This window comes from Xenopus laevis, chromosome 9_10S, assembly GCF_017654675.1.
Source record: "Xenopus laevis strain J_2021 chromosome 9_10S, Xenopus_laevis_v10.1, whole genome shotgun sequence".
Taxonomy (NCBI): Eukaryota; Metazoa; Chordata; class Amphibia; order Anura; family Pipidae; genus Xenopus; species Xenopus laevis.
In genome coordinates this window covers 54,089,418-54,116,072 of record NC_054388.1, presented here as the reverse complement: position 1 = coordinate 54,116,072, position 26,655 = coordinate 54,089,418, and the positions used below count along the sequence as shown (strand labels likewise).

General features: G+C 41.2%; 2 protein-coding genes across 6 annotated transcripts in view; both read right to left on the bottom strand.

Moving 5' to 3' along the window:
* The window catches only part of nhej1.S (non-homologous end joining factor 1 S homeolog), a 49,301-nt gene extending 45,399 nt beyond the window's left edge, over nt 1-3,902 (bottom strand). For 2 of the 4 annotated variants that reach the window (XR_005964538.1, XM_018238744.2), the window contains exons 1-2: nt 3,720-3,902; nt 2,708-2,902 (exon numbers count right to left, since the gene is read on the bottom strand). Coding sequence is in view for 3 of the 4 variants with exons in the window: in XM_018238744.2 (XP_018094233.1) it covers nt 2,708-2,902; nt 3,720-3,887 (363 nt within the window). In the remaining variant the exon portion in view is untranslated. Of the gene's footprint in view, nt 1-2,707; nt 2,903-3,636 lie in introns of all 4 variants that reach the window. The other 2 variants (XM_018238746.2, XM_018238747.2) reach the window with 2 other exon arrangements.
* Nucleotides 3,903-11,201: 7,299 nt separating this feature from the next.
* On the bottom strand, nt 11,202-24,749 carry slc23a3.S (solute carrier family 23 member 3 S homeolog). Of its 2 annotated transcripts, none has more exons than XM_018238742.2 (12): nt 24,399-24,749; nt 17,788-17,939; nt 17,559-17,650; nt 16,237-16,310; nt 15,955-16,136; nt 14,933-15,053; nt 14,555-14,750; nt 13,964-14,217; nt 13,526-13,631; nt 12,991-13,158; nt 12,804-12,899; nt 11,202-11,951 (listed from the first exon to the last, which is right to left on the bottom strand). In XM_018238742.2, the coding sequence occupies exons 2-12, from the start codon at nt 17,931-17,933 to the stop codon at nt 11,692-11,694; spliced, it is 1,695 nt and encodes a 564-aa protein (XP_018094231.1). In that variant the 5' UTR covers nt 17,934-17,939; nt 24,399-24,749; the 3' UTR covers nt 11,202-11,691. The 2 variants fall into 2 exon arrangements, with proteins under 2 accessions (XP_018094231.1, XP_018094232.1); XM_018238743.2 differs by lacking the exon at nt 24,399-24,749 and adding an exon at nt 23,287-23,471.
* Between the last annotated feature and the right edge of the window lie 1,906 nt (nt 24,750-26,655).

Sequence of the window (26,655 nt, the reverse complement as noted above, 5' to 3'; positions counted from 1 at the left end):
ACATAATCACATATACAGTTGAGTTCAGAATAACAGAAGTGTGTTTAAAAAAGTGAATTAAGCTCAAAATCCTTATAATAGCTTTTATTTCCATACACGCAAATGCATTGGGAACACTGCACATTCTATTCCAAATCAAAACATGAAGAAAATGTATCAAATTTGTGTTATTCCTTTACAGAAAGTGAATGAGATATTAGGCTGTTCCAAAAAAATAGCAGTGTCTGCATTCTTCATTACAAAATCAACATTCACTGTATAAACTGAAAAAATGTTTCAAAATTTTGCTTTTCCTTAATCACTGAACTAATATTTAGTTGTATAACCACTGTTTATGAAAACTGCTGCACATCTGTGTTGTATGGAGTCGACCAACTTCTGGCACTTGGTTTTGCCTCAGAAACAGCATTTTGATGTCACTCCACAAGTTTTCTATTGGATTGAAGTCCAGAAATTGGGCTGGTTACTCTATAATGTCGATCTTGTTGGTCTGGAATCAAGATGTTACTCGTCTACTGGTGTGTTTACTTTGTCACGTTGAAACACCCATTTCAAGGGCATTTCTTCTTTGGCATAAAGCAACATGACCTCTAAGTATTTTGATGTATTGAAACTGATCCATGAGTATGACAAACATCCCCATATCATGATGCTTGCGCTACCATGCTTTACTGTTTTCACAATGTACTGTGGCTTGAATTGGTTGGGGGTCGTCTGACAAACTGTCTAAGGTCCCTAGACCCAAAAAGGACATAAGTCCACAAAATATTGTGCCATTTCTCTTTAGGCCAGTCAATGTGTTCTTTGGCAAATTGTAACCTCTTCAGCACTTTTTTTTCTTTTTTCAACAATGGGGCTTCTTGTTGAAGTACTCACAGGTAGCTTTAGACCTTATTTGATCTTCCTGGAGCTGATCATTGGCTGAGTCTTTGCCATTTCGGCTATTCTTCTATCCATTCAAATGGTAGTTTTCCGGACTCTTCCACGTCTTTCAGGCTTTGGTTGCCATTTAAAGCATTTGAGATCATTTTAGTTTAGCAGCCTATCATTTTCTGCGCTTCTTTATGTTTTCCCCTCTCCAATCAACTTTTTCATCAAAGTACATTGTTCTTCTGAACAATGTCTGGAACGACCCATTTTACTCAGATTTTACAGAGAGAAATGCACTATAACCAACATGCACATGTGCTGCCTTCCTTCCTTAAATAAGGGCTATAATTGACACCAAAAACAGTAGTAATTGAACAGGTTAGTGATGTCAGACTGCTATTATTCTGAACACAACTGTAAAAATGGGTGAAACATTGAACAAGTCTAACAGAACCTTCCCTTGCAGATAGCAGTTTCTAGGAGTGTTTCTATGAGTGTTTCCAGGTACTCAGATGGTGAAACATTTTCCAAAATACTCAGATGAACTGAATGCTCAGGTCATGCTTAGACGGCATAAATGAGCATTCAGTTCATCAACAGCTGGTGGGTAGGGTTGCCACCTTTTCTGTAAATAAATACAGTCCTTCCTATATATTTATCTTTTTTCCCCTATTAATAAAATTGGGATCATTATCTTTACCGGCCAGGTGGCAACCCTATCAGGGGGGGGGGGGCTGCAGGTTACACGTTAACAGCTATTAGGCTATTGCCAGAATTAGTTGATATATTGGACTGCATTAGAATCAACTGATCTCCTGGCTGGCCACCGTCTGCTCCCTCCTTAAGGAGGCCATAGACTCAAAGATCCTCTCGCTTGGCGACATCGCCAAACGAGCGGATCTTTCCCGATATGCCACTAACTGCATGGTTATATCGGGGGTAATTCGAACGTTCGGCCGTATGGCCGAACGATCGAATTACGATGCGCCAAGGGGCTCCGACGGGTCGGTCGGGTAAAAATCCAACCTTCCCGATCGATATTGTGGCCAGATATCGATCGGGAAGACCCGTCGGAAGCCCCCATACACGGGCAGATAAGCTGTCAAATCGGTCCAAACAACCGATATCGGCAGCTTTATCTGCCCGTGTATGGCCACCTTAAGTCTGCACCGAGAGCTGCAACAGCCTGGATGCAGGACAGAGCAGATTCTGATACAGAAATCAGCCGAGTCTGGCAGTAGCCTAATGCACTAGAATACATGCTTTGTACTTTTATCTACATTTCATTACCCCAAGGAGTACCGAAGGCAAATGCCCTTTTTGACCGAACATAAAACTGCCCCATTGGGCAGAACCAGGTGTGCTCAATAAGCAGTGCAATGTCTCTTCCGTGTCTCTAGTTTATTATAGTTATAGTTTATTATAGTTTATAGCTAGTCTCACTATAGCTATATAATGGTCATATACAATGACCATACAATGGTCATATTAAAGGGGATACAGTGGAACCTCAATTTTACATGCCCTGATTTTAAGTTTTCCCTTATTTTACATGCTTCAAAATATCTCAATTTGTATTAGTTATTGTTCCTTTCATTTTTATATTAGTAGTTAAAAGTTGTTAAAAAACCATCAGTGTGTAGCATGAGTCCCCTCTGCTATTATGTCTGGGCCCAGGCCTGTCCCAGTGGAGCTAAGAGTTTAATTATAAAGTGTCACACTAATAACAAAAGAAACACATATGGTGCCTTGTTTAGATTTTAAACCAGGCCATTGCATAGTTAACCACTCACAAGTCATTCCATATTGTATGAGAATAGGTTATGACTGTACTCACCCTTGCGCGATCCTGTATTATGTCGGCCTTTGCTTCCTCACACCACATGCTGCTAAGATCAGATAGAAGCAAGGCATAGCTGGACTCTGTAAAGCAAACCTTGCCCATAAAAATACAGTCTGCGATGCGGAGCGACCTCCAGGGCAGCTGCAAGAGTCGGGCATCCATTTCTTGCGACAAAGACATGTCCTGTGTCTGATATACAATGACAAACAATGATTTTGCATGAGGGTTGTGCCAGTACCTCCGGGCAGTCAAGAATTGCCCTATGGTGCCAGGACTCCAGTCTTTTCTGTGTTCCAAAGCTGTATGTTGTTTAGCTTACAGCTTAGTTAGTTTACACAAGACTGGGGCATGATGCAAGGATCTGATATGGTTCACACAGACTGATTTGACAAGAAAAAGGTGCAGGAGACGTTTTGTGACACTGTTGATTTTTGGTACTACAGAGCTGCAAAAAGTGAAGTGTGTTCAGTCTGAACTTATCATTATTTACACAACCAAGAAAGATTCAGATTAATTGGAGAAAGAGCAAAGTAAACAGCCTACAACAAAAAGAATGGCAAACAAATTCTATGAAGGTTTTCATTTATCCAGGTCATGATTTAGAGTACATATGGGATACGTCAAAAGTGTTCTGGAAAATGTCCCACCACTCATCTGAGTGACTTCTTCAGCTTAGGCTGAATAAAAGCTCTGAATACCTGGAAACTGCTATCTACAAGGGAAGGTTCTGTTAGACTTGCTCATTGTTACAGCCACTTATAGAAGCAATTATGTAGCCCTCTGATAACCAAAAGCAGGCAGAGGACGGTGGGAGTTGTAGTTCACTAACACGAATTGGGAGCCACAACTGCAACTTTTAAGATGACATTAATATGGAAATGCTGAGATAATAAATATGTGAATATGAGTAAATTATTACCCACCTAGAAGGCACTTGAATAAATGAGTCACACACACAGTTCTAAAAGAATATCATTCCCCCTACCCCGAAACCTGAACAATTTACCTGCTCTCTCCGGGTCCAGCTGCTGCACCTTCCGGCCAGAAACACAAACACACAATAGTTCCGGGTTTCGTCAATACAGCAGATGTCAGTGCGCCACCTGCTGGTAGATACGCTAAATGCAAGGCTTGGGAAAGTGAATAGATGTTGCAAATGGAATGTACCGTACATAAGTATTAGTGGTATATTAGTATTAGTGGAGATTGTCTGCGATATGCAGCAAACTCACAGATAGAATGAGACATATGAGGACTCCTCGATAAAGGAATAGCACTGATGTGATGCATAATACTATTGAAATTATTTTAAGTGGTAAAATGCAGATTGTGGAAGAGGTTTGCATTGTGGAACTTTGCCAGCCAATGAATGTGAGTGCAGAGATCTGTGTGGATGGCCCATTGAATAGAAAGCTGCCTTTGTTAGGCAGTGCTCCATCCAAAACAGGTGCATGAGGTGAGGTATGTAGGTGTCCCCTCTCCCGCACCCTACCTGTCCTAGAACTTATTTCATTAGACCAGGTCTGTCAGTTGCCCCAGGCAACCCAGCTGGCCGTTGGCAACTTCGCTCCCCAGCACAGCTGTGTGCAATGGCGTGCAACCGAGGACGCGCGTGCGTAACCATGAGCAAGGCACTCTAAGGGTAGGGACACACTGGACGATTTGTCGCCAACGTTTTTAAAAAGCAAATCGCGGTGACATATCGCTCGTTTTGTCTCTGAACAAAACCAAATGAAAGACGCCAGCTCCTGTGCCCACAGTGCGTTTGTGAATCCCCTGTAGCTCCAAAACGCACTGAGACCCTTTTCCGAGAGATTTATCAGGAATAGCATGTACTTAGAAAAGCACTGAAATCTCCTAGACACGCACACACATACAGATAAGTAGCAGCAATTGTATTCAAATTACAATGCGAACGCAATGACGCAAGAACGCAAGCACGTAAAGACGCCAGGTTACAGCGGGAAGCACAAACCGTTTCCGGTTTGGGTGGAGCACGTACCGCACAGAGTAATGGGATACAAATCGCTCTGTGCCTATAGTCGCTGTGAATCATCTGTTCAAAAAAGACGATCGTCTTGTCGCCGCGATTTACTTTTTTAAAACGTTGGCGACAAATCGTCCAGTGTGTCCTTACCCTTAGGGTGGGGGGAAGTCAAGGTAAGAGATACAAATGTTGCATGGTGTCGCAGAGTTCATTCGACGCAACACGACTGTCGGATGCAGACGCAGCAACACCATCCAATGTTCCTGTTGCTTACCTTGTTTTCCGTTACATCAGACTGACGCCTGCGTTTTGGCACAGCATATCGGATCCGGCACAAACGCAGAGAAATCAGTGTAGTCCTACACGGACAATTTCTCTGCATTTGTGCCGGATCCGGCGCTCTGTGCCAAACGCAGGCATCAGGCCGGATCTAACATTCCAGACGCTTGTGGTGTTTAGTCCTAATATAGAAGTTGGCGTATGTATAGAGAGTCAGAGAGAGTCCGCACTGTTACTCCTTGCTTCCTGGGTGCATGGTTAATAGATGTGTATATAATCAAGCACTCCAGATTTGTGTTTCAATGTGCTTTATCTTTATTTTACTTCATGCTGCGTCCAACGTTTGGTCCCGCTTGGGACCTTTATCAAGAATATCATCCTCTGAAACGTTGGATGCAGCATGCAGTAAAATAAAGATGAAGCACATTGAAACACAAATCTGGAGTGGTTGTTCCTCTTCTTGTTATTATTAGGGAACGGGTCAAATTAGCCCATCCCTAGTCATTATCTTGTAATGACCCAAATTGATGTCCCCCAGCAGTTGCAATGGATTTTACTATCCGGGACTAACCTCTATGATTGATGAATTTGGTGACTGTAATGGATTTGATTTGGATCTCTCTGAGTATAGTTAAGATTTATTTATTTTAATGGTTTTTAACAATTTTTCTCCTCACGATATGAATTAAACTTTTACACACCACAGGACATTATATGATTAATGAGTTTTAGAACTTGCACATGGTAATCTATATGGAACATACTACGTAAGGCACCTTATGGATGAACATTATATTGAGCTATGCACCTTGCACTTTAAAGATGGGGTGTTTTTTGTATTTATTTATTTATATCTAGTCTTTTAAGTAAAAGTGTGAGGGATATATTAATTGATGATACACTCCGAGCAGCGCTTATACCGCCGATAGGAATGAGTGATAAAATTAATAGGATGGTAATGAACTTCTTATTTCAGGAAGCATGTGTAGCTGATATGCTTTAATACAAATTGGTGGAGTATACCCGATGAGGGAGATTTATATATTAAATTTGCTGAATAAGTGGACATTTATGTCCTTGATGGATAGGTATTGGCCCTTTTTCTGAGAAGTGTATGTCAAGTTAGTGGGTTAACATGGCGGTTGAATTTAGAAACATTTGCATATTGACTGTGAATTCAAGGGTTAACATAATTGGATAATGATGTAAGCACATATGCACGACACTGATTGGGTTATTAAGTTTTAAATGTTTGTGTTTCACTTGGGTACACTATCCTGATGACAACCCCTTGAGGGTTGAAACGCGTAGATGTGAGCGGGGAATAAACTTTTGTCATTCTATATTGATGCAATTTGCTGTGAGTGCTTTCACATTGGGACTGTACTCATTTTTTGGTTAGCACCCGGCCGTGATGTTTTTGGAATGGTGAGTGCCGTTATAGCTGGAGTTATATGAGACCGGTGGGTCTTGATCGTGCACCCCAAACGTATTATTGAAACAAGTGATCGTGAATGCCTAGTGTCAGACTGGCCCACAGGGATACCAGGAAAACTCCCGGTGGGCCCAGGTGTCAGTGGGCCCTCATGCTGCTAAACTTTTGGCCTATTTCATGGCCATTCCCTATTTCTATGAGAACAAAGTGGCTAAATAGGTGGAATAATAGATTATAGTATGTAAAGAAAAGAGACTAGGAGAGTAGGTAGAGTGAGGAGAGGAAAATAATAGTACTGAGGGTGGGCCCCTGGTCTAAAAACTTTTGGTGGGCCCCTGGTCTAATGTTTTTGGTGAGCCCTTGGTGTCCCAGTCCGACACTGTGAATGCCTGGCAGTACAATGTGCTGCTGAACACTGATTGAGGCCCCGTGCGGTGAACGGAAGTCGGGACACACAGTGCTCAGAGAGATCGTGAGACGGGCACCAATGGAGGACGGATCGAGAGCTACCTCGTTTGATGTTGATGTGACGCGAGAGTTTGCTTTTACACAGGAAGATGCTGCACGCATCCTGTTTACAAATTCTGCTGTAGAGCAACATGTTGGTAAGCTCCCAAATGATATTTTTAAACAATTGAGTGCTCTCAGGAAGAGGGAGGTGGATTTCAACTTGCATGGTCTTTATTTGACTATTATCGTCAGCGTAAGATTCTGAGGGGCTTTAGAATCAGAAAGCTGCCTACTGTGGGTCGTTCTAATGCAAAGTTCTGTAGCAGGTGAGGCGGCATACTAAATAAATGCTCCCTTGATCTCATGCTGTGAACTGGCTACATAAACTTGAAAGTAGTATTCAACAATATTACCAGGAGTTAATTATATTTAAACAAGCTAAGATAATTAAAGTTAATCAGGGCTATAAGGACCGAAGGGTCTATGGTTGGCTGATTGGGAGGTCTGATACTGATAGGAGACCTAGGAGGAGATTTAGGAAGCCGAGTGATCTTTCTACCATTGGGTGATTCACCAGCTTCGGGTCTGGATACCCCTCAGGGGTCAGTACCATGTGTTACACAGGAAGAGGCTGGTGTGGGTGGTCGGACACAGGTTCATTTTTTAGGGGCCACAGAAGAAAAAGGAAGCACATCAGGAGAGGTGGTGGTAAACCGCAGGGGCAGACCACCAAGGAAACCAACACAGTAGTGTTTAACCTAAATAGACATGTATTGAACTCTGGCGAAACCTCCCTTCTCTCACGTGGTCTATCATTTGTACCAGTAACTAAAAATGATGCCTTTGGATTGGAGGTTGGTGTATATAAGTTACAATAAATTTAAATTACATGACCACTTTAAAGATGAACGTAATGAGAATCAGAAGGAGAGATTTCGCCCAGTGAGCAATTTTGACCCGCCCAATACGGCTACATCAATTAAAACATATTGTGGGATCGTAGAGAGGGAAAATTTTAGGATCCTGAAAGGGGCTGGTAAATTCTTCTCTAATTTGACTAAACAGGAAAGAGATGCAATTGAGTCATTGCGGAATGACAAGGAATTGATAATACGCCCTGCGGATAAAGGGGGTTCGGTGGTATTACTGGACCGATCCTATTACAGGGAGGAAACATTACAACAGCTTGCTGATGTGCAGTGTATGAGAAATTACCTCGCGACCCCACTGATATGTTTAAATTGAAATTGGATACCTATTTACAGTTGGCCAGATCGGCCGGATGGATAAGTGAGAGTTGTCACCAGTATATGGTGAGTAAATTTCCAAGATCTCCAATTATTTACACCTTACCTAAGGTACATAAGAACTGTACTTGGTCGTCCGATCATCTCGGCACGGGGATCATTGTTTTCAAATGTAGTGTGCTTCCTGGATAGTTTCTTACAGCCCCTGTGTGCTGGGATGCGATCCTATATTGCTGACACATCCTCACTATTGGACATATTGAAACAGATGGATACCCTACCAGAGGATACCGTATTTATGACAATAGATGTGTGCAGTTTGTATACTATTATTCCAACGGAGGAAGGTGTGTTGGCATGTTTCAATGTGCTTTATCTTTATTTTACTTCATCCTGCATCCAATGTTTGGTCCCGCTTGGGAACTTTATCAAGTATATCATCCTCCGAAACGTTGGATGCAGCATGAAATAAAATAAAGATAAAGAGATAAAGCACATTGAAACACAAATCTGGAGAGCTGGTTCCTCTTCTTGTTATTATATATATATATATATATATATATATATATATATATATATATATATATATATATATATATATATATATATATATATATGTGTGTGTGTATTAAGACCTGTGAGTGCTTCTTTTCAGGTCTATATCTATTTTTGAGGATTGCACCCAGGCATATTTTTATTATATATAGATATGTATGTATATATATATATATATATATATATATATATATATATATATATATATATATATATATATATATATATTTATATATATATATATATATATATATATATATATATATATATATATATATATATATATAGATGCTCATCAAATGTCCATGTGGACTGATCTATTGTGGAAAAACCATCAGGCAATTGAAGGAGAGAATCAACATGCATAGAGCCAGTATCAGGGCAGCACTGGACACAGATAGAAAAATTGATATAAGCAAACAAGACATTGCACAACAACCAGTGGCAAAACATTGGAAGGAGGCAAGGCATGACCCGTCAGCATTCAAGTGTATGCCAATTGACCATATACCAAAACCACCAAGAGGTGGTGATATTGATAATTTGTTATTAAAACGTGAAGCATTTTGGATACACGAACTTGACTGTGTTATACCTAAGGGACTACACGGACAGCTACAACTAACCTGTTTTCTTAATTGAGGTTTTAGCTAAATGTAATCAAAGGTCTCACTGTATCTTTTTCGCCCTACAGGAAAAGCATATACAAAGTATCAGATTTCAATGTGGTTATTCACCAAGATCTGTAAGTAATGTTTTTAATTTTTGATGTTTCATTGTTGCAGTGAAGGAACAAAGTAACTTTTTTGTATATACACATAATGTAAGCTCACAGAGGCACAGGGCTGACACCTACTGGTGAATATTTGAAGTACACTCTACACTTGCAACGAAAGAGACTTGATTGAAAAAGACTATACAGCTGTATATGGACTGATGACGTCATGTTGGTTCCAAAACACACTGGTGGGGGAGGGTGTTTAAGGTTTGATGCATTTTGTACACACCATCCTTGAGAAAGGTCCCCAGGTGGGACCGAAACGTCGGATAACAATGCTGTGTTACCAATAAAGACACTTTAATCACCTCTAAAATGAGTGTGCTTATATATATATATATATATATATATATATATATATATATATATATATATATATATATATATATATATATATATATATATATAGTCAACCATCGACAATCCAACTCCCTGGTGTGAAGGTTAGGCCACCCTTGACCACTTTCAGTAGTTAACAGCATGGGAGGGGCAGCTGGACAGCCAACTGCAGCTGAATTTTAAGGGGGGTTTGTGATTAATTAAGAGGAGAGAAAGCTCCAGAAACTATTGCCTGTATCTCAAAGCAGATACAAAAGATATATATTACAAAGTTGCTCTGCTAATTAACCATATGAGCATGCAGCCTGCTAGCTATTTCATCAGTGGTGCAATGACACACTGCTTGGCACCCTGCAAAAAAAACTTTGGAGGGGCCCAGCGAAACCCCCCTCCCTGCCCACTTGCTGACTTGCTTGCGTGCATTGGGATTAGTGACTGTAGGAGAAAATGCCCTGCGCACACCTATCCAGTCCTTCCTCCACCTGTCCTCCCACTCACTTGCCTGCTCATATCCCACGCTAGCGCAGATTAGGTAAAATTGTGGTTGGGGAGGGGGGATTTTGTACAGCTATAAAGGGTGATTATGGGCCCCCACAGCCGTGGGATCTGCTTCCTCTATAGTTATGCAACTGTATTTCATTGTTTCCTTGTAAAGATGCACCGCATGCCCCATTTTTGGATTCGAGTAAAATTTTCCCAGGGTATGCTGGAATGTCAGGGCAGAGCTAGCAACACAAGAAGGAACAGACAAATGAAAGGAGTAGAAGGTGTTGATATAAAATCTATGTCACACCCTACAGACTTGTCATTGACATTTGCTGAGAGAGCAGTGGAGCCCAACCTCACTCTAGTAATAAGAATGTTTCTCTTCCTCCAGCAGTTGCAGGGTTTGCTTCCCCTATCGTTATACTCCTCGCTAGCTGGTTGATAAGGGCCACAACAGAGTAAGATTAATATGACTTTGATGAATCGTCCACCAAATTTATACTGGTAAACAGCTCACTAGAAGAATTCCTTCAGGGTCTGGAAGTTCATGGTCCTCCAGTCAATCCAATCAGTGAACATGTAGGGAAGAATAAGAGAAGGGGAGAATTGAAACCAATGCAAAAGTAGAGAAGGCAGGGGAGAGAAAAAATTAGAATAGAGTAAGAGAGAGAGGGTGAATGAAGAGGCAGGAAATAACTGGAGGAGAAAATATTTGGGTCTAAGCTAAGGTTTCCCCACACGCCAAGTAAAGACACAAGAGATAGAATCCACCCACTAGGTACCATTGGATGGATTTGAAGAACCCAATTGGCAATCGCTTCATGAAAGATGAGAGCAACAGTTCTGCAGCAGCTGGAGCTTATGCACAGAGGTATTTTATATGATACCTGTTTCCCTGCTTTCTTTCATTAAATATGATACACAGATTGCCATCAAATTGGATAGGTTTTACTACAAAGCCTCTCTGATATTATTCACTTGGGGAGCAATGTGATTTAATCCAATGTACTGCCAGCTCCCAATGCCAACAAGACGCAAGAATTACAACAAATTTCTAACAAATAAATAGTTTTATTGCATACAATGGCATCATTGAAAAACAAAATGGGCTGGAGAAGTAAGCCAAACTGTTTCCCATTTACTGTCAAGGAGGTAGACTGCAAGTTTCCCTTGGTTTTGTTGCACAGGTCTCTAGGACCAAATACCATAGAATACATACTTTAAATTACATACTTTTTTGGGTGTGGGGTATGGGGGGAGTTGACACCTCTTGAATGCTGAAGTAATCCAGCATGAAGCCCTCTGCTGTACTCAAGGTGCAATGAACATGCACAGAACTCAAGCATGAGAGGTTCCAGGTCCAACAATCAGAGAGTTCGGAGATTTGTGGATCTATATGAATGTTGGCAAATTGTCAAATATTCATCCAAGTTCCGGGTCTTTTATTGAAGGTTTAGCTGTGAGTAACTTTTCCGCTTCCACTTCCCCAGACCCTTCTAGACTCACATAAGGCGGAGGGAAGAGCTGGCTAAAAGGGTACACAGTGGGCAAGTGTCTAGTCAGGGCACTGGGAAGACTGTATGTTTTGGCCAGTTCTTCCTGACGGGCCTTTGGTGTATCTTCCCCTGTGGCTGGGACCCATAACTTGAAGCCTGAATGTAGACCTCTTTCCAACAAGGTTCCTGTATACACAGAAAATATCATAACATACTCAGATTTAGCATAGATTTTGAGGTTGAAAATAGACTCACATTTAGTATGTGCAACTCTTATAATTCTGCTAACTTATAGGGGCAAATTCACTAAGATTCGTAGTTGCGCCAGGCGTAACTTCACCACGCTTCGCCAGGCGTAGTTTCGCCAACGCTCCGCAAATTCACTAAAATCTGAAGTTGCGCTCAGGGGTAGCATAAGGTTACAAAGTTGCGCTAGCGTTGATTCGCTAACCGAAGCGAAGTTACGCTAGCGATGGTTAATTTGCATATGGCGCCAAATTCAAATTCCAATGGAGGAATACGTACAATCACTACAAATGCCTGGGAAACCTTCAAAACATCAAATAAAATTTTTTTTTTGCCCTACACATGTGCCCACTGTATAGTTAAGTTGCCATGAGTTAGGAAATGTAGGGGGGAAGGAGGGGAGCCCCAACATTTTTTTCGATCTTTTTCAGCCTATCACCCATAATATAGAAAAAACGCCAGCGTTTTTTGGGACTTAGATATAATTTGAACTTTTTTTGAAGCAATCCCTATCTACTCTATTGCGCTTCGCCTGGTCTGAGGTGGCGAAGGAAGTCTAGCGTAAAAGGTAGCGTTCAGTACAATGCGCGCGTTAGTGAATTTGCGTAGTTACGTCCGTTGCGAAAATTCGCCAGGCGTAAGGGTGCGAAGTAACACTGGCGAATTTACGCCAGCGTTCGTTAGTGAATTTGCAAAGTAACGAAAAGGCGCTTTGGCGCTTAGTGAATTTGCCCCATAGAGTGGAAGGGCTGAACTTCATGAACTTATGTATTAGGTAATTGCAACCCTTACCTGTGATAGTATTTTCCAGAACAAAAGAAAGTAATCCTCCAAGGAAGGTTGGAACTGTCAATATGGATAAGAGAAACAAGTCAAGAATCAGCCAACCTGCAGAGAAATTGGGAGAAAGAACAAGTTCTCACTCTATATGCCAAGGAGAAGATAAGGCAAGTGAATCAGCCTTAACTCCATCTCTCACCAGTGGCTAATTGGCCTGGATCTGCTTCCAGCCTACGTGGGACCAGCAACGCCATGAACACAGCAAACCCCACAATAAAGATGTTCCTACCAGAGTCTATGTCTGTGTACAGAAAATAGGAAACTCCTGCACCCACTGCCATAGAGTATGTAAGGCAAAAGACTCCACCTGCAGGAAACATAACAGTTTCATTAAGTGACTTGAGCAAGTTGTTGGCATTTTCTTGAATTTCCAAGAATTATTTGTTACACTGGGTTCACTGCAATGATGCAGGTAACTCTAAGTATAGCTGTGATTTAGTTAGGTTAATTATGGACCTCCATGAAGAATAACAACACAAAGTCCAAAAGAACAGTAGTAAGATTAGAAACAGTAGCAGTGTTCTTCTGGGAGTGAATGGGCAGAAAAGGCTGCATGTATGGCATTAGTACACATTTTGCTTAATTGGACTGGGGGGGTGCAGTTGGTCCTGGGATGTTTTTTAGATTGTGTCCAACAGGTGTATTTGGTATACTTGAAGTCAAATGGAACGTACCGTGGACAGCAAAGGGGATACTCATTAGGAACTCGCACAGTTTGGGTGAACACCCCAAAACAACAAACAGCAGTGCACTAAACTGCACAGAATGGCGGGACCCCACCTGGCAAAACAGCATTGTTACATCATCAGAATGACTCAGCATGACATCATACTAATACTACAGCATTAGAAGTTTGCTCACATATAAATCAATGGCTGCTTGGGGCTGAGGTCCAGCGTTCAGAACAGCTGGACATGAAATATTAGATTTAAAAGTTATTTGCCTGAGATTGAGGGTGTGTTGTATGAGCCAAATTTGTTTGCCTTGTGATAATACAGTACATAAGATTACACTATATTGCTTTAGAGAATTAAGTGTGGCATAGTCAGTCAGGGCCAGATGCCAATGAGGCTCTCTGAGGCACAGAACATAAAAAAAATCAGCCATTTTACCTGTGTATGGCCAACCAGTCCGGCATTGGGGATGCTGGATCCTGCTCCACAGACACTACCCAGAAGTCCTGACAGGACATTCCCAACTCCTTCAATAGAGATTCCACGGTTGGATGCATGATGAGGAATGGTGGGGCAGCACAGTATGCGAGCACATAAGACATAACAACCCATAGAAGAAATGGTAGAAGTCAAAGCCATAGCAATGCCCACACTGAGAGTCTGGAGACTGAACTCTGGCCAACCCCAGGCACCTGCATGGAGAAGTAAAGTAACACGCTATGACACCATGGGAGATATCATTTTTGCAATGCATGCCAGAGTTAATAAAAAATCAGCCTCTGACTAGACTAGAGCATTATCAGACAATGGATGTTAAATCTGTAATACTCCAGGCTTGCCTAAAGAGAGCAGACCTGAACTACAACATTTAACATGTGTCTGTTGGATGATATATATTGTTAGATAACTCAGTAGTTCCTATGTGACTGTAAAGAAACTTCTAGGTTGTAAAAGTCACACTTTGGAACAAAATAAACTGTGTCCGAATTCAGCTCATTCTAGTGACATACTGTATTAAGTCCCTCATACCTATAGATGGAACTTGAAACCAAGGGCTCAGTTGGGTTTTGTTCTCTCCAAGGTTAAAATAAGAATCTTGAGTTCCATCTTCTGCCAACATGGATCCATTGTGCTCTAATCTAACAGCAACAGGAAATGCTGGGAGCTCACCAATATGTTCCAGAATTTTAGAGGCAATTATGATACATGTAACTGGCATAAATATCTGTTGGAAAAAACAGTGATACATAAAGGGTCAGTAACAAAAAACATTTGTACATATTAATATAATTATTTCAGTTAATTGAGGTTGCACAACTCACATGCAGATTCACGGATATCGTGTCCATTAATAGCACATTATATTTCATTTATGCTAGTGAACAGTTTAGTCTTTAAAGAACTTACTGACAACATGCGGAATATTGGCACATATTTCTTTATCACTCCCTCCTTCCTCTTCCATGTGCAAACAGGCAGGTGGCATGAGCGCAATGTCTGGGACAGGAAGGCAGTTAGCGAGATGAGTCTACAAAATAGAATCACCACTGGGTAATCTGTAATATTTCATCAATGCTCCTCTTTTGGGGAAAATGGACTCTGGGAGGCACAATTATTTATATATATAGTAGGACTGTCCAACCAATAGCTCTTCATCTGTACAACTCATGTGCATTACTTACATGAAGTGTTACTGCTGCCATCTTTCTCTATTGTCTACATCTTGTCCTCCTATCTCTGTGCTGTCTTCTGTGCTTTTGCTATGCCTGCAGTACCATTACAGATACTGGTATTCCAATTGGTAATACAGACACCATCTCTACCTACTATACCTGCTATCCCACATCCCAAGTCCCTTCCGAGAGTCTATTATCCTACTGCTACTATAGGCACCATCTCTCCCTACTATACCTGCTGTCTCACATGCACAGTCCCTTCCCAGAGACTATCATCCCACTGTTACTGTAGACACCATCTCTCCCTACTATACCTGCTATCCCACAGCCACAGTCCTTTCCCAGACACTATTATCCCACTGTTACTATAGGCACCATCTCTCCCTACTATACCTGCTATCCCACAGCCACAGTTCTTTCCCAGACACTATTATCCCACTGTTACTATAGGCACCATCTCTCCCTACAATACCTGCTATCCCACATCCAGTCTTTTTGCAGATGCTTTTATGACAGCTGCCACTCTATGCCATTGCACTTTCTTTTCAACCAAGAAAGAATAACAGAGCTTTAACATTCTTTGTAGTCCCACTATGTCCAGAACTCGTGTAATTTCTCACCTTCTTTTTCTTAAACACCTAAAATGTTTCTACCAGTGAACTGGTCAAAATCCATTGACGATAACTGGCTGATTACAATAGGTATAAGACAAGGGAGCAATGGGATTCATTTGTCACTGAGTGGCATACATACAACAAGGAAATAGCCCAGTTTGTTGAGCAAAACAAGGCTGCTGGTTTGTAGCAAGAGAGACCAATAATGGAGAGGGTGCTCGCTAGAATCACAGGACCACAGTTCTGCAGGATCCAGCCGCACAGACCAGAGACACCAAAGAAAGCCTGCAGCCCTCCTGAAATCACAAGTGCCCCAGAAACCTGCAGGAAACAACAGTATTTACTCAAACTTGTGTTTCAGAAGTTGTGTCCTTTTTGGAGCCCCCTTGTATGATAGCAGTTTGTAGAATGCTTTACCCACCTCCCTGACTGGTTGGATGCCTCGCTGCAGCTTCTCACACCCATTACCTTTGCAGAACAGAGATCCCTGAGTGTCTACAAGAAGAGGAGGAGGAGAAGGATTAGTAGGCATCAAGGAGGCCTTTTACAGATTTTGTAACTTTTCTACCATATACAATGTTAGGTAACTGAATAGCTTATAGTCCCTCAGAGTTGTGATAATGGAATGTGTTATTTTGAGCAGGAACAATGATAAACAACCTTGGGCAATTATTACAGAGTTGGCAGAAGGTTGATGGGAGTTCTACATTCTAGATTAGAATGTCAGTCATTTCTGACCCGTGATCTGTTATTGCAAGTACAACTTGGACTGGCAAAATTCAGTATTTACACACATTGGATCTGATTAATAATTAATTATCTGTCATTTTATCCTACTCTTCATGGCACATAGTCAATTCACTTAAGTTTGCCAACATAAATGGCATGCATTCATTCTCTGGGCAGACTGTTATTTTTATAGGACATGCACCCACTGGAGTTTAACATTGTATCTTCCTGCCGTATGTAATTGTATCTGTTTCACAGCACAAGTGTTAATTGATTTCACACTCGTTAAAATACTGAAATCAGTTATTAAGACTTAAGTTGCTGTATGTCAAACAGAACTTGTATATAAGGAACTCCAATTTCAATTAATATTTATTGTGGTTTATTGTAGTATACTGTGTACTTCTGAATATATAGCCATGAAACTGACTCCCATGGTGTGACACACGTGCCTGCAGTCTGTTGGTTCACTATTACCTGGACACCCCTTTCTTAATAAATTGGTCAACTGAATTCCACTTACAATATTCTGTGTGATCACATAGGTCATCTTATAATTCGATAAGCCCTTACCTTTCCTATGTCAGCTCCATCTGCCAATAACTCTTCTCCACAGGAGATAATGGTGTTGTAGGTTTCCTGGAGAGACATTACCACCCTCACCTTGTATACCAAAATTCCTTGAAGTTCCAGAAGCACTATGTCATTTTGTGGAACACTGTTTGCATAGCAGCTTTGGAGGCCACTTTGGTGGTCACAGTGTTTTGCACCATGTTGCACTTTAGGGGATGGTGATGGGCTTTTTGGTTATGGGTACAGATGTGTTTCTCAAGGTGGAAGGGGTTAAAGTGAAGTTCTAGAGGTTTTTGATAAAAGAACAGTATAACCCTCTGCATATTGGTTATCAGCCTTCTGGGATTTACATTTTCCATTTGTGGGAGGGATAAGGTCCTACCCAAATTTGTTCTAATACTTTTTGCTTTCAGCTCTGTAAAATTCTGAACATCATCTCACCATTTTTAGATGTCTCATTCTCTGGTGGGTGCTTGTTGAGAATCAGCGCTGGGATAAGTAATTCGAAGGTGGGTGCTTGGACAAGAGGCAGCCTACATAACAAGGAATAAGAGCAAATTTAGGAGACTGTACCATGTGTCTATCTATGGACAAGTTTATGCTTTAGGCTTGTGTGCCCAGCTCTGTTGAGCCTCCATATTCAAGGAGGAACCATTATCTGTACAAATACCTGGTGCCAAGGCTGCTCTGCAAGGAGGTGGCAATTCCACATGCGAAGAGGCTGTTGGCTAGTAGCCGACTCTGCTCCTGAGGGGCCAGTGGGCGAACTTGGAGTAGAAAGTAATGGCAGGTACAGAGCAGGGAAGCCTGAACCATAAGATGCTGGGGGAGAGAGTTATCATTGACTTTTTCAGAAGATATACAAAGTGTTCTATGTTCAAAATTCAGCTCATTTCCCAAGATTACATTTGAACCCCACTGCTAGTGGACCACTGGTGCTACTGGCTGACACAGACTACTCTGAGGATGAGGTAATAATATTGACAGTCGTATGGCTTTGGGAACACAGGCTGTGGTCAGCTGAGAGAAGCAGATCTGCTCATTGCCCCTGCTCCATTGATCTAAATCAGTTCAGCCTTTGTACTGTCACACATAGCGGAGCCGAAGCTGAGGTTAGCGTGTAACCGCAAACAGGCTGATCGGATTCAAATCAATGAAGCAGGGGCACTGAGCAGCTTCTTCTCTCAGCCTGCAAGAATACACAGACTGACAACAGCCTGTGTCTATAGACTATAACTATCTGAGGTTTTCTTGAAGCCACTGACAGTCACAGCCATATCCAGTGCAGTTTTAACACATGCCGTTGCCCCAAAAACTGCCTCTCTCTGCCTCCTCTACGCCCATTTGCACATGACATGAGTGTAACCCCTATTTTCCAACTCAGGACTAGATCCCTCTTGACTATTATAGAGCACCGGTTACATTCAGATTTTCTTTCTCAGCTGGACTATGCTGTGTTTAGATAGTACACCAGAGGTTCTTATACATGTTTCAACATGTTTCTTTTTAAAATTGCCATAGGATTAATACTCACAGCACCAACTGACGTAGATGAACTACAATTATAAATCATACATAGAGTATTGCACTTGCACCACTGGGAAAATAGTCTGGCAGGTTACACATCACTGGGAAAACAGTCTGGCAGGTTTCAAGATACACCTTCAGGACTACCACGAAGTGGCCCGCAATCCTCGCCAATAGTAATGCTCAGGGAGTAAATACAGTGTCGGACTAGCCCACGAGGATACTAGGAATACTCCCGGTGGGCCCAGGTATCAGTGGGCCTCTTGATTCTTAACATTAAACCTGCTTCATGGTTATTCCCTTTTTCTTTATCCGGAAAAAAAACATGATAATGGAAGACTATAGTAAGTACAATAAAGAGGTTGAGTGAAGAGAGGTGGAATAATAGTTTGGAAAGTGGACCCACAATCTAAGGTTTTTTGGTGGGCCCACGGTCTATAGTTTTCTGGTCCCAATCCAACACCTAAATATTATCCTGAATCCCCCATTTCTAACTGTGGTTTCTTCACTCTAAGACTAGTATTGTCTAGGCAGATCTACCTCCAGCTATTAATCCTCTGGTGAAGCACAGGGCTAGCTACTGTTTAGCACCTCTTTCATTGGGTCCCTGTTCCCCAACTTGTCTTGGGGTGCACTCTTTACTGGACCCTTGTCTTTTCAGGCTCCCCAACACCCATCCACCCATTCCACACACATTCAAAAGGTTGAGGTAAAATAGGACAATACCTGGTCTTCCACCCAGTGTATTAAACTAACAGGAAATGATCACCACCTATCTGGACCAATAAGAAAAACATCTTACCTAGGTATCCAAGTTGCAGGTACCAGGAGTATAGGAGTTTCCCCTCAACTCGGCTGGCAGGGCTAAAGGTGCTCTAAAACCTTTTTTTATACATAGGTATCTAAGCCCAGCCACTCTAAAGCTGCCACCCAAGCCATGACTAGATGCCTATGTAGAAAATACAGCCCTGGCTATTAATGCACTTGCAAATTTAGGACATGCCCATAGACTGTTAAATTTCTATGGGGAAACTTTGGGGGGAGAAAGGTGCCCTTCAGAACAATCACTGACATAATATAAAAGCGTGGGTTTGCTGCCAGTTTGTGCTTTCCCTACTATATATATATATATATATATATATATATATATATATATATATATATATATATATATATATATATATATATATATATATATATATATATATATATATATATATATATATATATATATATATATATATATATATGAAAAAATCAATACATGAAAAACATTTTGCATCTTCTTTGTTCCCTTGCTTAGAAGCCCTTGCATTCACTGTCATGTGGAGTTTGCTGTTTCCTGTCCTATCTCTTTAAGCAGAAAATCCCTGATTATCCCAGGAATGTGTTTATGAGTGCAAATGCCACACCGGAGACAGACACTAATGGGTATTTCCAGCCATTATCTGTCACTCGGGTGACGGGGGCATAAATGTCACAAAGCCGCTAAATCTAATTAACATCTCTGCAGTGTCATAGAGATGCCTTATTCATACCCAACTTAACTCCCAGGAATAATATTAAAGGGTAACTATGCCCTGCATGTTAGAAGTGCATAACTGCACATGGCACTATAGTGTCTGCCCAGGGTTTGACTTACTCCTTTTGTAGCTGATATTGAGTTTAGTGTTACCCTTGTGTACCTTTCAAGATAGCTTTTTGCATTTAAATTAAATATGTTTCCTGTATGTGTTTTTGATGTTGTGTGTGTCTTCAACATCAGATGAAGCATTGATATAAATTTATTACTATATAACCATCCTGCCCATTCAACTTGCTCCCCATTACCATGCTACCCTATGAGAATATCTTTCCCTACTTGACCAGCTATTAATTTACTCTTCCTACACAGCATATGATCTGATGGATCCCCTATTGGAGTTAAAGATGGAAATAACAAAGCTCAAAGAAGAAATAATTGACTATGTTCGGCACATGGCAGAGAGTTACTAATTAAACCTCAGCCCTGCTGATCAGAGCTTTGTGATATATGCAATGTTATGCCTATTGCTTCTGGTGACCCTGTACAAGTGCTTCTGCACACTCTTTTTTTAAAACTGTTCATGAACAGGGATAAATGAGTTCAAGTTCATACTGAACTATGGGGTAAATTTATCTAAAGGGTGAAAATAGAGCCCGCCATATTTCGACAGAGATACCCCCCAGGTCTCTATTCCATTGTATCAAATGTGTAAGTGTATATTCATCAATTGGTGACAACAGAGCCCACTATGGTTTACTAGAGGTGAACATTCCAGCTGTATTGACTTGTGCAGAGCCTATTTAACAAAGAGTGGATATAGTTCACCAGAGGGGATTATTCAGTTCTTTATTCACTTATGTATTGGTATTTATCAGTGTGTAAAAATAAAGCACATTAAACCTCACAGAAGGGGTGTCCTTTTCTCTATGCACTTGTACATGGTTATATTCATCAAATGGTACAAATAGAGCACACAACTGCTCACCAGAGCGGACTTTCAAGTTCTCTTCACTTGTATAGGATTTTTAAGGGCATATTCAGCAAAGGATGACAATATATAGTGAATAAAGTACCCCCTTTTGTAAAATATAGGGATATTAGAAGTTACCGAGGAGTTTCATGACCATATAAAAGTACGAGGCCGAAGGCCGAGTGTTTTTATACAGGTCATGGAACTCCGAGGTAACTTCTAATATCCTCATATTTTACAATTGGGGGTACTTTATTTATTATAATACACAAATTTCAATGAGTCATGTGACAGAAATGACATCAGAACTCACCGTTTATAACTGATGACATCAGAACTCACCGTTTATAAGGATATAATTTACAGGATATTCATGGCTTTTGTGTATTATATACACTTATACTGAATTTTTCAGAGCATATCCATCAAAACGTGACTATTCACTTAAATCAAATTATAAGAGCATATTTCTAAAAAGCTAAAACTAGAGCCCACCACTGTTCACTAGAGGGGACTCTCCACATACAGCAAAGGTTGAGACCACGACAGTTCGCCATCCAACAAACTCTATTTTCACCTTTCCGTCCAGCATACTGTGGTGAGCTCTATTTTTACTCTTTTGTGCAACTTTCTCCAGAACTAGCATGACAAATATGTGTGTATAAAGGAGGATGAGGGTTGCACAGGTATTCTTGGGGGCAGGCCCAGACTGGCAATCTGTGGGTTCTGGCAAATGCCAGAAGGGCTGCTATGAGGTGCCATAGAAAGTCAGTATTTAGTGGGCTGGTGGGGGCTGTTTGGGCCTCTGTGTACCTGAAATGTCAGGGCCTATTTTAATTCTCAGTCCGGACCTGCTTGAGGACCTATCTGAGCTCATCATTGCAACAACTACAGTAGCAGAACCTCATAAAATTAATTTTTACCAATACAAAAATAAATGTAAATAGAGTCAGACTGTATTTTTTTAAATATCCCAAGACATTCCTAGATATTTTAAACCGTCAGAAATAATAAAAATAAAAAAAACCCTCAGTGCTAAAATGCAACACAAAAACATTTGTCCATTTGCCAGAAGTTATGTAATGCCATGTAAAGCTGAGCGGAGTTGTAAGACTTCCTTATGGGTAGTAGGATGGGATGGGCCACAGACCCCACCCACTTCATTCTCTCACATTGGGAAAGGTCAAAGCAATAGCAGGTATTGTTGTGAAACACGCACCTTCCAAAATGCTATACTCATCACTAGTGACTTCTCAATTGAAAAGCAATATTGTCATTGTGGTTTGTAGTTTTAAAAAAAACCTCTTAATTACCATGCCAATTATATGAAATAGACCATTAGATTAAAGGGGAAGTTTATTTTACAATTACCTTTTAAAATGGGGAAGACACCAATATTCTCAGCCAGATTCAAGTAAAGCTATCACTGTCTAGAACAATTTAAAGCTTTTGTGTTGAGGCCAGGTCAGACAAAACCTAAATAAATTAAAGGGGCTGTTCACCTTCAAATAGTTTTTTTTCAGTTCAGTTGGTTTCAGATAGATCACCAAAAATAAAGGCTTTTTTCAATCACTTCTCTATTTATGACCATTTTTCTAATATTGAAGTGTAAAGTTTGATTTTCACCTTCTACAGCAGCTCTTGGAGGGGGGGGGGGTCGCCGACTCTTTAACTGTTCTAAATTGATACATTTAGTTGATACATTTACTATCTTTGTCCCTGCTGAGCAGAATTCCTGAGTTTCATTAAAGGCAGCTGTTAGAATTGATACAATATTCCTAATATTCCTCAGATACTGCTGAGAAATGTATCAACTAATTGTAGCAAATTGTAACAGTTCAGATGCTCCTGGATCACTGAGCTGCCAGACTGAAACACTAGAGACAGGAACATTCAATTTTAAACTTACATTTTTTTGAAACCTGTAGAAAAGAAAAGATGGAAAGCAATTGAAAAAGTCTTTGTTTATGGTGAAAAATCTGAAACAAGTCAACTGAAAAAAAAAAAGCATTTGGAAGGTGAACAACCCCTTTAAAAACCAGACCCAACTACAACCTAGCTCAAGTTTATTTTTATCTTGGCATCCACTTTCATTTTTGCACACTAAAAGCTGCATTGGTTGTTGAGGGAGTTTGGTTTATATGTACCTGAATGGCAAAGAAGAAGCTGAGCAGCCAAGGAGGTGAGTGGTGCAGTCTGTAGGAGGGGATCCGAGAGGTTCTGGTACCACAGCAGATCATAGACATTTTAGCCCCAGCAGCTTTGCCTTGTGGAAGACCTTTGCTACCAGCTTACAACACACCAGAATGGAATGAGCTGGGTACTAGCAGGACTTCTACCCAGTGGACTGGAAATCTTTGTTTGCTTCCATTAGTCCCATCCTCTGATTAGCTATTAACGTGGATGTTCTGGCTGCCTGCACTTCAGTTTTCCAGTAACCTGTCCCTGTGTAAGTGAATCTGCCATAGGACTCAGCACTTTGCTGGGAGTCAAGGCAAGAAAATAAAATTCCATCACCCAAATCCAAGAAGGAGGCAGAGATATTTCAGAAAGAACAATGTGTCATTTTCTGTAGTGTAGAAAACGTTTTTTCAATATCTACACGACTGTAATATAGTTAGTACTGAAACAGTGAGGATTTGGATTCCAATGACTGTATTCATTTTTTGTTACCATAACTGTCCATGACTATGACCAATGGAGGATATACTAACCTATATAAGTTTTTGGTGCCAACCAAGGTTTGTGTAGGACTAAATCACAACTTTACATCCTTTATTGTGCTACATTATGTCATTCATCTTGCGTCAGGAATTACCCAGAATTACTCTGGACTGTGTGCTGAACACTACATGCAATTGGGGGCTATCAGATTTAGTCTGTTCTATCTTCCCAAGGTACATGGGTTATATCTCTCTGTTATTCTATCTGCTCCATCTCTCTCATTAAGCACATGTGTAGGCAATCTACAATTAGGCTAGCATGCTTCTTTCATACAATCCATGTTGCTTGCTTGCTTCATACTGCTGTCCTGTGATTTCCCTGCCTGGTTCCTGTCCATGTTCTTGCCTTATTGCTGCCTGGTTCTCCATTCTGTTCCTTGCTCCACCGCTCCAGTTTCCCTAGCTTAAATTCTGTTAGATTACTGGTATTCAACCTTAGTCTGTTTATTGGACTACCCTCTGTCTTCAGTCTGCCCCCTACCTCGGCCTGTTATACAAATTTGTCATTGTTGCTGCCTGCCCCTGTCAGGCCTCACCTGTCTAGAGTCCAGATGTGAGGAGACGAGGTCCAGCAGTAGTTTCAAAAGCTGTGGCAGGCAGTAGTAGTATAGTAGGGAAAGGCAGAAGAGTAGTCGAAAGGCAGGCCGAAGTCAGTGCAGGCGGAGTTCAGTCTAATTGGATAAGTATGACAGAGTCAGATGCAGGCAGAGTTCAATCGTAAACAAATAAACAGGCTGGGGTCAGATGCAGGCGGAGTTCAGTCAAAGTCGAGATCCAAAGCCAAAGTCAAAACCAGAATCAAATAGTCAGGGTTCCAAAACGTACAGGAGCAGGTTTTTATCAACAAGTACAGAGCCTTCCCCTGAGCATCCTTTTAAAGAGGCGTTTTGGCGCCAAACGTAATGACGCCTGCGTCCTGCGTCATCACGCCGCGCACATTCAAGTTAGCGGACGTTTTTGGCGCCCGCGTCTGTTTCGGCACGCAACGTAAGATGAAGCAAATGCGTCCGTGCTGGCGCCCATCTTGCCGCGCGCGCTCATGCACGCTGATTCCTCACAGTACCTGACCTCTGGCCTGGTATAAGGATTGAGCGTTTCTTACACTGTATCTGATCTGGATCTTGGTGTCTTCCTATTTATATTTAATACATTTGTGTGTCACCCACGTTATTCAGCATTTAGGCTTCAACCTGCCAGTTACCCTCTTGTGTTCCACTCTGACAGGTAGGACCTTAGCATGGACCTCAGCAAAAATGCTGCAACCAAAATTCTAATTCACTCACTCAGGTAACAGGCCTGTACACCTAACCTCTGGCATGAAAATCTACCAATCCTAACACTGGGTTCTGTATTAAGTACTCATTGCCTCCTTCTAATGATCTCCTCCTCAACATTAGCTCTTCACATACACACTTTTCTAGAGCTCCACTCCTTCTCTGTAAATTTTCCTTTTACATTCCACCAGATTATCACCCAATGTTCTCTTTAAATATGTCTCTTTCGAGAAGCCCCCCTCATGTAGCCTATAAATCCTTGGTGATATTGTTGAAACCCAATATGCAATAGTCCTAGATAAGGGGACCAGGATCTAAAGGGAACAAACCAAATGTTTTTTCACTTTTTTCAGTGAGAGTCATATCATTCATTCAGGACGTATCTTAGTCATACCGTGGCGTAATAAGCATTTACTTCAAATATCAACCAAATTGGCCTTCACCCTTTCCCTATGATTTGGCCACACTCAGTTTGAGAGAACCTGCTCTTTAGGGCTAAAATCTCAATCAATCTACTTTAAAATGTCTACAGAATACAATGAGAACTATCTTCTTGGTTGTTGGTATCCATCTACATTCCATCAGAACCCGTATTTACATATCGGGCTCCTCTAGGCCCGCTGACATTCGTTGCCCCATCCCCTGCCTGCAAATTATTATCATTGGGACCGGAGCAATGGGAATTGGCACATGGGAAATTTTAAAAAAACTCTTTTATCTCCTGAGCATCCCCAGTGTTTCTAAACCAATGTGGATGTGGTTGGGCAGCATGTTGCCTCCTAAAATCCTGCCGCCCTAAGCTTGGGCCTTTCCAAAAATGCAGGCCTACATTGCTTGTGTAACCATGGGAAAGAAATCAGCTCTGCAGCATCAGATTTTATACCTGGTTACATAACAGACAAAGTCTGGATTGCCAGTGCATGCAAGCTCTGCTCTCGCTTATGTGAACTGGCCATGCAGGGGGCCCCTCTCTCCATAAAAGAATCCGAAAGCAGAGAAAGTCACCCGATAGCTAAAATATTAGAGTCCACCCTTCATTTTCCTGCAAGGCTAACATTGCAAATCTACCCTGTTATTTAAAACCTTCCCCAAGCCAAGTGAAAATATCCTTTTCTCTTACATGACAGATAATATGATACAGGCTGTACCCGGTGTCCAACTCCAATCACCAGCTTAAAATACCAAATAAGTTATTCATAGTAAGTACTGACATCAGCATTACCTATGGCAGGGCAGCCTGTAGTACACACCCTGCAGGTCAGGAACAAGCAATCTGGATCCCTCTAAATATAAATAAGCTACCCTCAACTGTCGTTGGAATGCTGAGAATTGTAACCACATCATTAGGGTTCTCTATTGATTTATAACACCGGAATTGAGATGTTATACTCAATAAGTGCAACATATAAAAAAACATTGCTGCCATACTAAGCTTCAAAGGTCTTTCTCTCACATTGACAATTTGGCCACTGGGGACACTTGATCTTTGGCATCTATGGATAAGGTATTTATTTTCCAT

Excerpts from the sequence above, each read along its gene's own strand:
- slc23a3.S (XM_018238743.2), bottom strand. The coding sequence starts at position 23,385 with ATGTCTATGATCTGCTGTGGTACCAGAACCTCTCGGATCCCCTCCTAC. Across the intron at positions 17,940-23,286 it reads GCTTCTTCTTTGCCATTCAG|CATCTTATGGTTCAGGCTTC; the intron begins GTACATATAAAC and ends TCTCTCCCCCAG. Across the intron at positions 13,632-13,963 it reads GACTGGTTGGCCATACACAG|GTGGGGTCCCGCCATTCTGT; the intron begins GTAAAATGGCTG and ends CTGTTTTGCCAG.